At 44.3% G+C, this 12,294-nt stretch overlaps 1 protein-coding gene across 5 annotated transcripts; it reads left to right on the forward strand.

The window, feature by feature from the left end:
• Window positions 1-994: 994 nt before the first annotated feature.
• LOC135368137 (THAP domain-containing protein 11-like) lies at window positions 995-7,771 on the forward strand. 5 transcript variants are annotated; one of them, XM_064601247.1, is made up of 8 exons: window positions 1,002-1,352; window positions 1,409-1,507; window positions 1,576-1,656; window positions 1,714-1,791; window positions 4,008-4,076; window positions 4,138-4,242; window positions 4,300-4,344; window positions 7,108-7,771. In XM_064601247.1, the coding sequence occupies exons 1-8, from the start codon at window positions 1,151-1,153 to the stop codon at window positions 7,326-7,328; spliced, it is 900 nt and encodes a 299-aa protein (XP_064457317.1). In that variant the 5' UTR covers window positions 1,002-1,150; the 3' UTR covers window positions 7,329-7,771. The 5 variants fall into 5 exon arrangements, with proteins under 5 accessions (XP_064457319.1, XP_064457317.1, XP_064457316.1 ...); XM_064601246.1 differs by having other exon boundaries at window positions 1,004-1,352; window positions 1,573-1,656; window positions 4,141-4,242; XM_064601245.1 differs by having other exon boundaries at window positions 1,008-1,352; window positions 1,573-1,656.
• Window positions 7,772-12,294: the final 4,523 nt, after the last annotated feature.

The raw sequence follows: 12,294 nt of genomic DNA on the forward strand, positions 1-12,294 counted from the left end.
TCCAGTAAGCTCTAGTTATACAAATACAGGTAGTGAAGTGGTGCTTGTGTTCAGAGAGCCTGAAAACATGTTCATTAGGCTTGTGGAACTCGTGTCTCTGGATACTTCAACTGATGAGTCCGAGGAAGCCATGCTGCAGATGGATGACAGGCTCTTTCGAAAAGGTCACCTCTTTGATTTGATAACTGAAGCATTCTTAATGAAACTGAGCATAAAGTTTCCACATCATACTTGGTACATCTCCTCAGTGAAGAGAATGAGGCACATTTGCTTGGAGAGTGTGTGCTTGTAACTGCATCAATGGAAGGAAGGAATATGCTCTTCATTCCATATTGCAAACAAGATGGAACATCGGCAATGTTTACTGTTCTGCCAGATATTCACAAAGTTCTGATTTTTGACCCCCAGGGTGACAAAATGTCAGAGGAGGAGATGACAAGCATGGTGTTCTCCCACTTGAAGAGTTTTCTTGTGCACTTGTTCTTTAGAGATATCTGGAAGCTTGAGAAAGTACATCAAATTGGGACCGAACAAGGCAATGATGGAGTTACAGTGTGCTGGTCTGCCGAACAGATGGCGCAATGTCAAACAGACAAACACGCTCTGGGCAAGTGTGACACCACAAGAATGCGTCACCACATATTCCAGAGGGTCCCTTTGAAAGCGAAACTTTCTGAATTTGCATTTTACTCCTGCAATAGGTTCGGAAATCTTCTGAATTCTCTTTTTCGCGTGCAGCTCGACGATCGCGTTTCGCTCGTTATTGATAGTTACCTCTCGGGGAAACAACAAAAAAAGAAATATGAGCATGTAAAATATGAAGTTCATGATGTGTGAAAAACATCCGAGTATGCATACATTGCTATAAAGTTGGCATTTTTGAGCAGGAATTATATATTGATTTCCTGTGAATCTTCTTTATCACAACACCTGTTAGAGCGCTGAAACATGGAGAGCTAGCTTTCCCTCAACACTTCTCATTACTTCTGTCAGGGTTGGTGATGTTGCCAATGTTGCCAAGACGCGCATGCGCGCCACCCCAGGGGGGCCGCCATTTTAGTTGGGAGGAAAACATTGTACTGTTTTGAACTGCTCGTGTATTTTGTGGTTCTCGTACTGTAGGCTTTGTTGTTGCGGCTTGACACTCACAATGCCTGAGCAATGTTGCGTCGTCCGTTGCCGGAACATGAAAGGCATAAGTGCCGGTGTGCGGTTCTTCAGGTTCCCACTAGAGAAGCGTCACCGAAGGAAGCGTGAGTTGTGGATTGCAGCTATTGGGCGCAAGAAGAAAGACGGTTCGGCGTGGATGCCGACAAAGAGTTCACGTGTGTGCGGAGTTCATTTTCTGAAAGGTATGTTACGGATTTTGGCGTAACGGCTAGCATTTTACCGACGTTGCTTGTTTCAGGTGAGCCGTCCTCCGTACCGTCAGACCCGGACTACGTGCCAAACGTGTTCGGAGTTCCATCGACGCCTTACGGCCCTGGGAAACGTGTAGTGAATGACAGTAAGTTAGTTCTACGCCAGAAACTTCTTCCGGTACCGACTTTTTTCCGATTTGAACTTCCAAAGCAGCCACGGCGGAAGTCCCAATTCTCGCAAGTAACGTGCCTGCGATTCACGTGGAAGAACCGAAAAGACAACCATTATGTAGAGGTGTGTGCTGCAAAACAAGCAGATGGTTGCGTCGTCAATTGCTTTTCTTTTTTTTAGTGACAAACGGAGAGAACAGGGAGGGCCACCAGTGCTCTGACCAAGACGGGCTCTGCAATAATGATCATTCTTACACAAGTATGTAACCATTTATTTGGTATTAGGCTCGTATATATGGGGCTATTGAACCATAGAAATGTATGCATACCATAATTTCCATGATAATTTCATACGTATTAGGCACGGCTTATGCGAGATTTTTTTTTTCTTTCTCACGGGCGCTCTGCAGCTTATCCACCGCTGCGGCATGTCTCATGATTATTTTTCTCTGGTATTTTCCCCCATACGCTGGTTTTACCGAAAGGGCGAACTGTGTCTCCGGAACAGTGCCACCAGCTCTCGCCAACTCCCAATAGAGCACATAGTACAGGCAAATTCACACAACACTGGGCACAGGGGTGCATGCACATTCGAGTAGACTGTCCTTCCTGGTGCCTTCCCTCAAGCATATTTTATGAAAGGGGTGACAGTGATTCATGTCCTCTGGAAGGCCACTGACCCGTCGATACATGAAAAACACCCAGCAAGAGCACGATCCGATCTTGGTAGAACACTAGAACTGACCTCCTTTGTTGTACATCATGTCGACCCCTGTGTATGGACCAGAGGGTTTATGGCCTTTCTATGTCCTCATTTGTTGCACAGATCAGTTGCATCATATTGACCGCGGCTTATCCGCCCCAAAATTTTCTAAACGTTCCTAAAAACGGGCCCTGCGGATTATACACGTGCCTTGTTATACAGGGTGTCCCAGAAAACGTGTCATTGAATTATAATAAAAAAAAACTACGTCACCTAGAATAATGCGGTTAACGGCATTTGTTCTTATTAGGAGTTTGCCACCTCCTGATGTGAATGTCATTTATCGTAAGTTTACTGATGTAAATATTTGCGAACTGAACTCGTAAATTTGTTAAGCGAAGGTCGCTTCTTTACCCCACCAATATGAAGAGCGTGTTGAATTCACCCCAATTCACGATAATTGACAGTGATATTCATGAAGTATCTCATGAAAAAAATAGCCGAACATTATGCATTTCTGAGCACCAGACCATATCGCGCGATGACTATTTGAGCGCAATCGCTCACAGTCCGACGAAAGGAGGCTCCAAAGCCAGCCCACAGAATGGTAGTAGAAAAAGTAGCAGTTCCTCAAATTGGGAGAAGGAAAGCATTATCCCAGTGAAAGCCGGACGCGATAAGCCGTGCCTGTCTTCTCTCCTTCTGTGATGCTGGGGTGGGCTGGGTTTCCAACCTCCTTTTGTCGGACCGACAAAGACTGCGCCGAAAAGTTCATTGTGCGTTATCCTGTGGGAGCTCCGTAGAGCACGATGTTCGGCTATTTTTTCCGATGGGATAGCTCCTGAATATCCCTGTCAATTGTCATTAATTTACATAAATTAGACACACTTTTCACATTGGTGGGGCAAAAAGTCACCTTTACTTGGCAAATTTCCGACTTAAGCAATCTGCTTGCATTGAACGAGTTCAGAAAAGGTTTATTAGATTTGTATATGACAAGTTCCATTTTCCAAATGTTGAATTTTTGTATGAGACAAGGCTATTCCAGCTAAAAATTCACAACCTGCAATGCAGGAGACAGCATCGCGACTTGATGTTCTTACACAGAATTATTCACGGAAACGTTGACTCTGAGTTTTTAATCGTTTTAGTAAATGTTCACGTTCCCGTCAGGCGAACTCGTGTGGCTCGCCCTTTCTATCCTCACGCTCCATGCGAATGCTGCCTATTGACTAGGATGCAAGGCACATACAATGAATTCTTTTCACGGAATGATGATGTTGACATTTTCCGGTCAACTGCTAAGTTTAAAAGTGTATTAATGTCTATACCAATGTGTATATTAATGTATATGTCAGTATGTAACCATAACTGTTGTTATAGCACTTTGAATCTTGGGCTTTGTTGGAGGTTTTATTACTTTTATGTGTTTTTTGTGTTTGGTGCACCACCACGTTAGGCTCAACCGCCGTTGGTGGGCACCAAAGTACAAATAAATAAATAAAAATAAATAAGCTCGCAAAAATTTACATAATTAAACTTGCGTTACGCGACATTCACACGAGGAGGTGGCAAAAACCCAGTAAGAACAACTGCCGTTGACTGCATGACTCAGGGTGGTGTAGTTTGTTTATTATAATTCAATCATACGTTTTCTGGGACACCTTGTACATTACTGTACTTGATGTGATGCCTAGCTCGTGGTGCCAGGTATCGCTTCTGCTTGTGATGATAGTGTCTCAGTGCTGTGTGTAAAGAGTAAAGTATTACAGGAATGTCTAGTGGCAGGCCCGAAATATCGCGGCATATACCACGTCCAGAAGAGGAAGTATGCAGTAATGGCAAGTTTTTTTACAGAATGTTGCGAAAGAATCCTTTTTTATTGTGCACACCCTCTTACAGCAGTGATTCATTCTTCTACAAATGACTCGGAAGAACCGCTCTCCCTTGTGACCACGGTCTCGCCACAGATTACGTCACACTCACAAGGGGACATACGTAGTCGAGGTGAGTTCTATCTTAAATAACGAAAGACGTTGCTTTTCAGCGAACCTTCTTTTACAGTCGTGGTGCATTCTCATTCACAACATTCTGCTGGTGGAATTGATGGTAAGGCTTAGCAGGGAGGATGGGGAGCCATCTATTTAGAGTCCTTATGGCTTTGGCTTAAGGCACTCAGAGTGGGCAACTTCCTCTCGCCTGCCCATTAGCACCAAATGCTCGCAACCAGCAAGAATATTCCTATGGATGTCGAAATGGTATAGATGCAGGCAAGCCAGGGGATGAACTCCACACTGAAGATGCCTGAGCAATGGGAGAAAGACAAGAGCACACACCATGAAGCGCTCAAACCAGCAGAAGTTTATTGTACGAGTATAGTTTTATTGTAGACTCAAAGCCGAGGTGCGAAAATGGGACAACCAGGACAGAAGGCCAACTGAAATAAGACGTCTAAAAGCTGGGTCATTCCACATGAAACGATCCAATCGGGTGGCTCGACCCCAGCGGCAATCGCAGATTTTTTTAATTGCTGGTTCCAGTAGTTGAGGACCCAACACCCAAGAAATATTTTCGGAGAATTTCGCGGATCTAGTTGGGCAACCCATTGCTCGATCGTGTCATGACCGGGCGAAAAAAAAGTTCTAGCTTACGAATTTCTTCTTCAGAACACTCTGGACAAAAAAAAAACATGTTGGGGGTCACCTCACTGTTCCATTAAATCTGCATTTAAGAAGAACTAGATGGGTACGTTTCCTCCTGAAAGTGAACTATTATTTAATTTGTTTTTCATTAAACAAAGATATATTCTGCTTCAAAGCACTTTTCAGTAGAAGTTTTTTTTTTCCTGGGTTTTAAACTTCGAAAGATTTGTGGATTCGCAGAACCTTCCTAGGAATCTGATTCAGAAAATTCTGGATTTGTCCCATCACTAATAAAAATGATTTGAATGTTAACTTCAAGTTTTAGTGACTGCTGATCTCTGTTCAGAGCTAACCAACGTTGGTGAAACCGGGCCAAAGGCTTCTCTAAAAAGATATCTCTGTGTTACAGGCTCCCGTGTAGTGATCAGGCTCATTTATTTTTCATCTCATATATGATGCAAGGGGACCTAGCAAAAGTGATAGAAATCTACGTACAGTTTGAATGCTCTCTTAAGTGGGTGGCTAAATATGAACCTGGTTGTAGTGCATGTCCCTGTGCAAAAGTAAGCTTTTTGCTGGTTTGAGCGTTTCGCATTGTGTCTTCTGTTTTCTGCCCATTGCTCAGGCATCCCCAGTATGTAGCTCTGTGGACGTGAGCACCGTTATACATACTGTAATTTCTCGTGTATAAGCCGCGGGACCTGTTTTTAGGAACATTTTGGAAATTTTCTGGTGGATAATATGCGGTCAATACGAAACGAATTATTTGTGTGGAAAGCCAGTGGTGCAGATATACAATCGATCAGTTAAAATGGAGATCACTTATTAGACCCTTCATGTGGGTCTTCCAACAGAGGGGACCGTAGACAAGGCTGTAAACCTTGTGGTCCACGTCCTGGGGTCTGCATGAGGACAGCTTTTTTTCTTCTGGATTGAAGGGTCGGTGGCCTTCTAGAAGACATGGATCACTGCCACCTCTTTTATAAGAGCTGTATGGGTGAAGGTCTGTCTACTCGAATATGAACGCGTCCCTGTTGTGCACTGTCCGTGCATTGGCAGGGTGGTGCCGTTCCGAAGACACTGTTGGCCCTTTTGTTAAAACTGGGGTATGGGGAAAATGCCCCCGAAAAATAGTCATCGGATAGGCCGTGGAGCGCCCACGAAAAAGAAAGTCACGAATAACCCGCTGCTGATGCGCATGAAATTACGGTACTTGGTTGTTACGGGTATTCCTGGCCACAACCCCTAAATATGTAGCTCGCCCTACAGTTTCCGCACAGCAGAGATACAAGTAAGATCTCGCGAATTTGAACTAATCTGGACAGCGAAATACTTTCGAATTAAGCGAACCTGGGAACATGGTGAAGGAGAATATATTTCTTTGCCGAAGAACTTGCGTATCTTCTTCTGAAGCTTTCCGAAAATGACATCGCACGTCACCATTTGTTCGAGATGGGCTCGCAGCACGCACCGTTGACTTAACAAACTTCCGAAAACGAAGGTGCACATGCAGATTCATCGCCGCCGTTGTCACACTGTTCATTTGTGCGAGCCGTGTTCAGAACAACGTCCCCCGTGAGAGTAGCGGCTCAGGTCTGTTCTGTGTCTTCTGTCCTGGTGTACTTTTCAAAAGACACGAAGTCCTCCTCGAAGCTTGCTTGCCTCCTCACCGGCGGGAGCTCATAGCACGTTGCAGATCTGGCGACTGCGATGATACTTCTTCTTTCACTGTCAGCGCCTTGTACTTCACCCGCAGCTGTCTCCACAGCCCATAGGCAAGAAGTGCACTTCAGAGTGCATCTAAACACAAGCACGGAACGAAAGCATGCCAAAGTGCGCTTCGCCAGATCTATAATAGAATGGCAGCACTGCTGAGATTGGCTGGGATGTTGCGCCGCATGATCGGCGGCTAGGAAAGGGAATGGAGCAAGCACGTGGTTTTTATGGCAGGTCGTCGTTGCATTGGTTGGAAACCGATGGTAGAAGATGAAACTTGTTTGGAAAGTTACGAATTCAGCAGGATACGGGCCAGTTTTCTTCAAATTATGCAGACAGGTTGCGAAGCGTGAAGAGGGTACCGCAGCAAGCCGAATTTTGAATTAAGCGAGATTGAATTAGTAAGGTTCTACTGGGTATAAGGCGAATATGACAGCTTGTAAGAGGTTGCTATAAAGTGGACTTTCACGCTGTCAGATTATGCTGTGCATCTACATTCTTCCGTTTCTTGCAGATGTGTCGAGTCATTGTGTTCGGGACCAGCTGTTACAACTCGAGCGAAGGCTTTCTGCAGCAAATGCACGAGAGGAGGAACTGCAGAGACAGGTGCAGTACTGGAAATCGGAATACGACAGACTGAAGAGCTCTTTGTCAACTCTGGAGAATATGGGCAGGGAAGGTTTTCAGTACTACTCGGTACAGTATCGGTGGGGCTCGCCAGCATCCTGTAAATAGAACCGTCACGTAGCAGTGGGAACATTTCTAATCTGATGACATTATAGATAATGAGAGCTTCAAACATTCCCCCTCTATAGGCATGTGATACTGCATCTTGGTATGGCACCACCTATAGTATTTGCAGGAGGGCATATCTGCACATGAGGTCTTGGGGAGGGCAGCAATGTGTTGACACATTTCGCTTAAGTTTTAAAAGAGAATAACACACATACACACAGAAATTCAGTGCTATTGGAAGTATCGATTTGCGCAGATTACTCAGGAACCATTCGCAATGAAGTGATCCTTATGATAGTGATGACACAGTGGAGTGTGAAGGCGGAATAATCATGCTGGGAATGCTGACGTGTAGTTTTTTTACGTTACCCTCGCTGTACATAACTAGGTAGTAATGTCGTGCCAGGCAGCGCATGATAATAAAGCTACGATATAACACAGTATTCTGGAAGTTTGGTTACTCCTTCAGTGTTTCCTTCGACTCTTTACAAGGCAATTGGTCTTATTTGTGCATTAACGCTTTGCTAGTATGATAAGAGGTGCCTCAACAGTCTTGACTGTTTCCTCTCACATTACGGGTGACATACAGCTCCTGTCAAAGTTAACAATAACACTGGAAAAAAATTCTCATTTCCGAGCGTGGTAACTGGGGCTCTGGGGAAATGTTAAGTGAATAAAATCCTTGCGTTCAACTAACGGAATAATTTTGTTCAGTTAAGATTTCCTCATGGCCCAAGAGGGTTGCTGTAATCGCGCTCGGAAATGATGCCACATTTTTTTCTGGTGTTATCGTTAACTTTGTAGGGGGCTGTACCAGTGGTATAGCCCGGGGGTTTGGAGTTGAGCCCCTCAAATTTCATTTTTCTAGCTACACCTCTGGACTGTAGTACAACATACTCCTTGGTTTTAGTATGCCACTACACGTTTTTTTTAAACTCTCCCTGCTGTGCGTTCGCAGTACGCGTGCAACACTATCTTGTTCTCAAGCATTACAAGCTGTCTATAAATCCTGGTATTCATGGAGGGAACACAGCAGCTCCTCAGGACGTTCATTGTACCTTCACAATTATTTTTCTTGTCACACGTCTTTGAATGAAGTGTAGTGATGCCTGTCTTTTCAAAAGCTGTCCGCCACAAGGGATGTAAATCGCGGATGTCAGAATGTAATTGTTGGTTGGAATGATTGTAAGTCGGTATGCAAATCACGTCGAGCAAAAGTGTTATGCTCCTAACTATAATTCTAGATACGCAGCATGCTCTCTTCCAAGTGCCTTGTTCGACTGGAATTTCAGCGATCAAAAGATACCACGACACCATGCATACGACACCTACCATACGACAGCATGCTAGGACTAACTGCGGCCTTTGTTATGTTGCTGGCTTCGTGACGACGCAATTTAATTTAATATATAAGCATGTGCAACTTGTAGAGCTGCCTTCATTACACTTTGTGACGAAGCTCTGGTGAAAACTTCAAGAAATATAGAAAACAGAGGGCGACTTTATCATATTCTGTGCTTGGCAGAAGCATGTTATTGTAAGAACACCATTTCATTTAAACGTGTATGGAAACACGACCGACTACCATAATTTTCTGTGTATAACACGTGTGAAGAAGGTATAGCATGCGTAAGGCCCGGCGTTTTCCACGCGGAATCCTTCGTTTGGCACGGAATTTCACTGAATCCCATATGTTTAGGGGTGTGTGGATATTAGAGTTCTCGAGTTCGAGTTGAATGTTAGTCTCTCGAAGCATTCAATTCGCAGATCGAAGACACACTATTCAAGTTTTCCAAATATTTGACTAAGTGACAATAAAATTCACAGTTCAATTTGCTGAATATGAAAGTTATATTATAAAATGTTTTTTGTTCCCACATTATCCAAGCAAATGAAGTGCTTCCCCCTCGAAGCAGCCTTGGACTCCTTGCCATCGGTGCCGCAGAATTTTGAATTTGCCGCAGCAGAAAAGCCTTAGCCACGCGTGTTATCTGGCCGTGCTATATGTTGATACATTTCCGTATAGGACCGTCAGCGTCCTTGTATAACACGTAGGGGTGGTGACGCCAGCATTCAAGAGGGCACTTGACTTGACCTTCAACTTAGTCCTTCAAGCCTGCTCATGAACAATAGGGTGTCACGATACATAGAGCTCTGTATTACGACTCCAGTTCAGAAGGATCAGGCTTGAATGGATTCATGTTTAAGTAAAGTTTGTAAAGTGTTCATGGTGTGTCTTCTGTTTGTTATTGAGTTTACAAGCGTTTGACACTAAAGATTTCTAGCATCCATTTTGACACTCCGAAAACTATGCCAGAGTCCAATTTAGTTTGTGCATATGATTGTATGGGCTACTGATATGCATTTGTACTGCCCTACTGTACAAGGAAAGATCAACTAGACTTCACATGCAGTAGATTCGCTGGACCAAAAAGAAAAACCAGCAGTTAAGAACACTGAAAACCCATTTTTTAGCCCTTTTCTTTCTCTGCATTACTTAGATGCTTTCTCAGATTTGTCAATTTTGGGAAGTGTTGACTTTGTAACTTATCCTCGTTGGAGCTGCAATGGCCTACTCTGTAGTTTGTCGAGGTCTGCACATATTCCCTGCCCGCATAAAGGCGTATACTGTAGAAGTGGTTTTTTTCGCGCGGAATTATTTTTCGCGTTTTTCGCGCATTCCTGCAAAATCGCGAATTTATGTTCCTGAGAATAACTCTTGCCATATGAGGGTGAAAATCGTGTGGCGCTCGACGCTATGCCTGACTACCTTGACCCTTTCTACTCCATGCAGCGTAGGTAATTTAAGCAAGCCGAAGAAGATTGCTTTATCCCATCAGGCAAGATGTAAAGAAATGAAAATTGATCACGCTTTTGTTACTCCCACAAACGCATTCCACTGTACATATACATGTATACCACTATACCACGAAGCCGCAACATGCCTTTCCCCGCCTTCTCAAAACCAGCTTATATGATAGTACGACATCTCAACCGAACTGTTGAGTGCCCTGAGTGATAATGAATTAGAACTGCTAAAATGAATTGGCTGACCTGCACACGGCCAGTACTATGGCCTCCTGTAGGGTCCCTAAAGACCATTAGGTACAGGACTATTCCTCCTATGTCTGTGAGGAGAAGAAAGGGATTGGCCTAAACGCCGCCATCCCCGTGAACAACGGATGTCTTAGTATGTGTCGAAATATGCCCGAGTATTGACCGCAGCACAATAGGCAAGAGCAAAGCACTCCCAGAATCCTGAGTCGCGAATTTAAGTTCTCGCGAATCACTCCTCAAACCAGCTTTGTTCGAAAACGCGAAAATATTTTCCACGCGGAAAAAAACACTTCTACAGTAGCTTTGGAAACGGTTGGGTCAACTGTATTTTGGCGATGCAAAATTGGAAATTTATTTCGACCATCAATGTTTTCAACGTGGGGCAGTCAGACAGACACAACAAGCAGCCACGACAAATGGTGCATTTGAGACCGCTTCGCCAGTTGTTCCACTGATGCAATGCATGCTCAGAAACCTGCACATACCCAAGCAGCACAACACCTTGGACCAATATTGGACCGATATTGGCAATGCCAGCCCGATATTGTGCCAGTATTGACAGTATCGGTCCAATGTTGGACCAATATTGGCAATGCCAGCACAATATTGTGCCAGTATTGCCAATATCAGTCCAATGTTGGAGCAATATGGGCAATGCAAGCCTAATCTTGGGCCAATATTGCCAATATTGGGCCAAGGTGTTGTGCTGCTTGGGTGGGCAAACACACAAATGCTGAAACCTACTACACTTCAGTGACATACTGCTGGTTTCCAAATGCAGCCAATATAAACACTCCACGAGGAGTTTATCACTGCTGCTGGTATGCCTCAGCGACACAGACCACGACGGAAGTGCGATTCAGGGTAGCAGGATGTAGACATTCACTACTTCTACAGCATCAGAGCTAACACAATTTCCGAACAGGATGAAAAAACAGCGAATTAAACTCCGATATGGTACAGGGCTGGTAGAAGCACTTGGCATCACGTGGGAGCTTGCTCTCTCAACCATTATGACAGTTGCCGATATGCTTGTTATACGTGCTTATGTATACTGCAAAGCACACATTTGGAAGTCACTTTGGCTTTCAATAATAGCTATGCAAGTCAATATTTGCCTCAGACCTTAAGCTTGGGCTGCTCTGTACTTCAGGCCAGTTTTATGGCTCTTTGGTGTCCTCAAACTACTCAGTTTATTAGGCCAGTGGCATCACTGGTTAGCGCTGACTGCAACACTATGTGCTGTGAAGTAACCTGTAGAAGTGAGATGCTTTTCTTTTTTCTTTCACAATTCCAACTATAGAAACCACATGAGGAACCCCATAACCGTGCAAACAATGCCACCAACCTCAAGTTTAAGCCCAGTTCCAATGCACTACCTTTTAAAAAGCATTTTTACCGGACAGCAGTCGACGGACTATGTTCACACCATAAATATCTCATTACTTGTAAAGTTACAGAAAATAGAGGCAGTGAAGGTGCATTGCAGCGTACCGCTCAAACCATACTTAACAATGACAGTTTCATCAGCTGGAGCTGATCCAGTGTCACCCTGCCAGCACATGGGAAAGATAAGTGGAGAGGGGTATGGGAGGATACCCCTTAGAGCAGAGAGTCGTGGTCAGGCAGAGTGGGTCACCACTCGGATCACAATCGAATTTCACTGAACAGGAGTGGCGCAGCCCAGGGCCTGCTTGCACAAACATTAAGGAGATTCCTCAGTAGTGTCCGTAGCAGTTTCAGTAGTGCATCGGGCATGCATTACAGTCCTCAATGCCATTTGAATGTAAAGCACTGCAAAGCTATTGAGGCTGCAACTGAGGAATGTCCTCACTGTTCATACAAGCAGGCCCAGATCATCTCAACTTTCCTAATGACCACTAGGATCTCAACCAATGAAACTGCGTTT

Source organism: Ornithodoros turicata, chromosome 9 (genome assembly GCF_037126465.1).
Source record: "Ornithodoros turicata isolate Travis chromosome 9, ASM3712646v1, whole genome shotgun sequence".
NCBI lineage: Eukaryota > Metazoa > Arthropoda > Arachnida > Ixodida > Argasidae > Ornithodoros > Ornithodoros turicata.

Coding starts and splice junctions, on each gene's coding strand:
- LOC135368137 (XM_064601245.1), top strand. CDS start 1,151: ATGCCTGAGCAATGTTGCGTCGTCCGTTGCCGGAACATGAAAGGCATA. Junction 4,077..4,137: donor AGAGGAAGTATGCAGTAATG/GCAAGTTTTTTT, acceptor ACCCTCTTACAG/CAGTGATTCATTCTTCTACA. Junction 4,345..7,107: donor TTCTGCTGGTGGAATTGATG/GTAAGGCTTAGC, acceptor CGTTTCTTGCAG/ATGTGTCGAGTCATTGTGTT.